The sequence below is a fragment of the Xenopus laevis genome, chromosome 9_10L, assembly GCF_017654675.1.
Source record: "Xenopus laevis strain J_2021 chromosome 9_10L, Xenopus_laevis_v10.1, whole genome shotgun sequence".
In the NCBI taxonomy this organism is placed as follows: domain Eukaryota; kingdom Metazoa; phylum Chordata; class Amphibia; order Anura; family Pipidae; genus Xenopus; species Xenopus laevis.
The window spans coordinates 122,384,299-122,388,809 of NC_054387.1; the positions used below are offsets into that span (position 1 = coordinate 122,384,299).

The 4,511-nt window shown below is 42.5% G+C and overlaps 1 protein-coding gene across 1 annotated transcript; it reads left to right on the forward strand.

Annotated features, from left to right (window-relative positions):
- Positions 1–1,946: 1,946 nt before the first annotated feature.
- LOC121397980 lies at positions 1,947–3,249 on the forward strand. Its single transcript, XM_041576304.1, has 4 exons — positions 1,947–2,192; positions 2,295–2,372; positions 2,486–2,566; positions 2,816–3,249. Exons 1-4 carry the CDS (start codon positions 1,947–1,949, stop codon positions 3,182–3,184), a joined length of 774 nt encoding a protein of 257 aa, XP_041432238.1. The 3' UTR covers positions 3,185–3,249.
- The last annotated feature ends 1,262 nt before the right edge of the window (positions 3,250–4,511 follow it).

Genomic DNA, 4,511 nt, shown 5'->3' on the forward strand with positions numbered 1-4,511 from the left:
GGGCCTCTGGCTTTAAAACTGTGAGAATGGCAGTATTTGAAACTGTTACATTGAAGTCAATAGGTAAAATCTGATTGGCTGTTATTGGCTCCGCCCACTTTTCCTAAATTTTGACCAGAGTCACCCAGTGAGTAATTGTGCTGAGTTTGGGACACTTGGCATTGATGCCGTAATAATAGCAGCAATTTGGCGTTTTTCATTAAGGTCAATGGCTGAAATCCGATTGGCTGTTGTTGCCCCGCCCCCTTTTTTTCCCTAATTCTGAACCAGAGTCACCAAGTGACTAACACTTTAAGGTTTGGGAATCATGACATTTAACATGTGAAAATGGCAGCAATTTTATGTTTTTCTATTGAAAATCAATGAATGACATTTGATTGGGTGTTGGTGGCTCCACCCACTTTTCCTAACTTTGAAGTGCAAACACCCAGTGACCACATTTGTGAAATTCGAGGTCCATGACATCAATAACGTGCAAATGGCAGCAATTTGAATTTTTCCCATTTAAATCATCAAAGAAATCTGATTGGTTGTTTTTGGCTCCACCCACTTTTCCAGATTTTTATCCCGGTCCTCCAGGAACCAACTGTGCCAAGTTTGAGGACCCTCCCATGAACAATCTAAGAGCGGCGACAGTTGTAACTTTTCCCACTTAAACAAATGGCTAATATTTGATTGGCTGTGGTAGACTCCGCCCACTTTTCCAAATTGTAACCCCAGTGACCCATGGTGCCAAGTTTGGGGTCTCTGGCTTTAACACTGTGGGAATGACAGTGTTTGACATTTTCTCATTGAAGTCAATAGGGAAAATCTGATTGGCTGTTTGTTGCTCCGCCCACTTTTTGGAGTCCCCAAAATGTGACAGAACTTTTCAGGTTGACCCCATGACTAAGTGACCCAAGTTTGGTGAGTGTAACTTTAATGCTGTACGAGTGGCAAAAGTTTCAAATTTCCCAATGAAAGTCTATGGGAAAAAATGGGGTCTTTGGGGGGCCGCCACAGGGCCACGGAGGGTGGGATTGCTTAACAGAGCACAAGCAACCTATTCGGGTATGAGCCCAACAAGTGTGCAAAGTTTCATCATTGTACTCCTAAAACTCTGGGAGGAGTAGCGTTTAGAAAATTGCTAAAATTTCATTGGCTGTTGGTAGCCCCGCCCACTTTGGGGTGCCCCCCAAAAATACATATTTGGTCTGAGTTTGGGGAGTGTAGCTTCAAAACTGTACGAGCGGCAGCGATTTGAAAATTTTCCCTGTCAAAGTCAATACGAAAAAAGGCGTCTTCGGTGGTCCGCCGCACGGGCGCAGTGGGTGGGATCGCTTACTAAAGCACAAGCAACGTACTTTGCTATAAGAGGAATAAGTGTGGAAAGTTTGGCGCTTGTACCCCTAAAACTGTAGGAGGAGTAGCGTTTAGAAAACCGCGGGGCGCTAATAAGAAGAAGAAGAAGAAGAAGAAGAACTAGTAGATCAAGATGTTGGGTTTTTCAAAGCCAACATAATAAATCATAATTTTTTTTTAAGACAATATGAATTAATGAAATACAACGTTTGATTACTGTAAGGTGCTCTCATATTGTCTCCCTAACAGTCATTCTATATTTACCCTGACAGAAAACTGGCTTTAACAGTCTATGTCACATGATAATAGTTGTTGGTGATTACATCACAATGGTCACCATGATCATTAGGGATGACATCACAATGGTGCCCCTGACACAAGCTGGTATTAGTGCTGTTTACAGTTGGGGCTGTCAGATTAGTGACTACATGCCAACATGAAGACACTAATCATCACCCTGCTTATTTTTACCGGATTTTTAAAAGTAAGTTTTATTTATGTTAATGGGTTCTTATTTGGGAATTGTATCTGAGCCATTGCCAGTTCCTGTTATTAGTGTTACCTGTTAATGTATCAGTGACTTATGGGTTTGCTGAGAGGTTTCTATGCAATGTACAGCACCCTGTTCCCAAACATCTGATCCATGTACTTTTCTCTTACAGGAAAGAGATATCAAACAAGATTACACGACATTTTCTTATACTAAGACTACAGACTTCACCGAGTTCAGACCAATTTGCCCAGTGCCTGTAGAAAGTTATGAAGAGGATGTAGAGAGCGGCAATACCCTGTTTGTACAGGAAGAGATCAGACCAGTTCCTCTGCTGATTCCTATGGACCTAATATGTGATGTAAGTCGGTACTCGAGTAGGAAGGGAACATGTTATTGTGGGATATACTGATATTGTGTCTTTTGTTCTGATGCGAGAGTAACCGATCCTCTTCTATTGCAGGGCTTGCGTTGCCTTATTCCTCCTATAGAGGGTCAGCTCACTAACCCAGGTCTAGAGCTGAGTAGCGCCATCATTCAGGTAAGATGGGTTTAACTGACCCATATTTCAGGCCATAACTGTTATATGTCAGTGCTCATATGTTAGTGAGTGAAGGTCCAACTGTCTGACTAACTGATATCCTTCTGTTGTAGGAGTTCCTACCTATTGTACCTTATATTGAGGCTCTCATCGGTGATACTGAGAATGGAACTAGTGTCATAGGAATCCTTTTGGTAAGTCATTAGAATAATGAGCTCATTGGAGAACTATTTGATATCTAAGTCAGACTGGGCATCAGTGAGTTACTCTGGAATCAGACTTTCCTACTCTATCCCATCAACTGCTAGGGAGACGTTCTCTCAATAGAATATATGAATAATTATAAAGGGAAAAAGGAAACAACTTTTGGGAAACAAAGGAACAATTCCATTTGGGTTAATGAACGTTCTTTGTACTGAGTCTCTCTCTCTCCTTTCACATAGGGCTTCTTGTTACCAGAAGTCTTTGCTTATCTACTGGACTTTTATTATGGCCGCTGGTCCAGCAGAAAGAAGGCGGAAAAGGACAGAGATGAGGCACCTGCTGGGAGAGAGAGTGAAGAGCCACAAAGTCCTGATCAAACCCAGGATAACGTGGAGGAAGAAGCAGAACTTAGTGGGAGAGAATGCAAACAGAAGGAGGAGCCTAGATGCGCTAAGAAGAGGAATAAAAAGCAGCATCACTCTGAGGCTCATGAACTCCAAGTCCCACAGAAACCAAAGAGCAATGGAACAATGGAGGAAGAAGACGAGAAGGAATTAAAGCGGCTTTTCCAACAGTTCATCTGCCAATGCTTGGAAGGAGATTTATGAGAAGAAGACATAGGGAGAAGTGGTTGGGAGGGAGGAAATACTTCTCCAGATTGTTACTAAAATAAACCTAAATTATACATAACTTTTGTTTCTTTGTTAGTTCTATGGAGGTAAGAGGAGAAAGGGGGTAGGGGGGACCGTATATAGTGGGTGTTGAGGTTTGGTGCTGGTATCATCCATCCATATTCTGCTTGTCAGACAACGGAGCACTCTCCCAGATCTCACCCTGTAAATATATATGAGGTGCCAGTACAATGCCCTGCTGGAGATGACTTTTTCATCGCTTTCCCTTTATTATCTGTTGGGTTTGTTATTCCATTTTCCACTGGTCACATCTGTAATGTCTGTTAGAAGATTATTTGGCCAATGGGATACATCCAGCAACACAAGGGTCAATGGGGGTTCTAAAGGGTTAATTAGGGCAGTTGAATAAGGAGATTTGCATGGTTATGAAATCTAATTGGTTATTGGCAGTGTTGGGAGAGCTGGTCATTGAATGGGCAACATCTACAGGTATAAGTAGAGGGGCAGGGGCAGTGGCATGTTTACATTCCTATATATAGGAACTCTAGGGCCTGTTCCTAGGGTAATTTCAGGTATGAAGCAGATCGGCAAGCACTCCGGAAGCCTCTTTTTGTTGGTAAAATTTTTATTTCAACAACAAGAGGCTTCCGGAGTGCTTGCCGATCTGCTTCATACATGAAATTACACATACCCTTTGCTACGGGTTTGGGGCGATGCACCCAGACCACTTGAGACGTCGGGTGAGTGTTTTTCCCATTTTCCAGTAGTGGTTTCACATTGTGGTTTATGTTGAAGTGTTGGACCTGGGGTCTTTACACTCAGGTCACTCTCGTTACAGGGTGAGAAAGGCCTTTTGTTACTCACCCGACGAACATACACCAGTAAAATATTTAATTAATACAGGACTGTGCAACTTTAAATTCTTTTGTCAACCTGTTCCTAGGGTGGCAGCTTTTGAGAGCACAGCCCTTGAGTGCCTATATATTTGAATATATTTTTGAAGCAAATCCTCTGCACATAATAATCACTTCTGATGGCATTTTCATCTTCACCTCAATTTCTCTATTAGAATACCTGCTCTTTTAAACAGCACCCAAACACAACATTAATACTGTGTTAGCCCAGGGCTGGCGAGGGCAAAATTACCAGGAAACTAAGAGGAGAGTAAGGAGCAGCTGATCAGAACTCAGTGGACTTGGCAGCCAATCCCTTCTCAGTAAATGCCTTGTTAGAACCAGACTGAGCAGGTACAGCTCTGGCCCAGCTTTGATGCCTGGTTGGATTTTCTGCAGTGAGATCACTT

Coding starts and splice junctions, on each gene's coding strand:
- LOC121397980 (XM_041576304.1), top strand. CDS start 1,947: ATGCAATGTACAGCACCCTGTTCCCAAACATCTGATCCATGTACTTTT. Junction 2,193..2,294: donor CTATGGACCTAATATGTGAT/GTAAGTCGGTAC, acceptor CTTCTATTGCAG/GGCTTGCGTTGCCTTATTCC. Junction 2,567..2,815: donor GTGTCATAGGAATCCTTTTG/GTAAGTCATTAG, acceptor CCTTTCACATAG/GGCTTCTTGTTACCAGAAGT.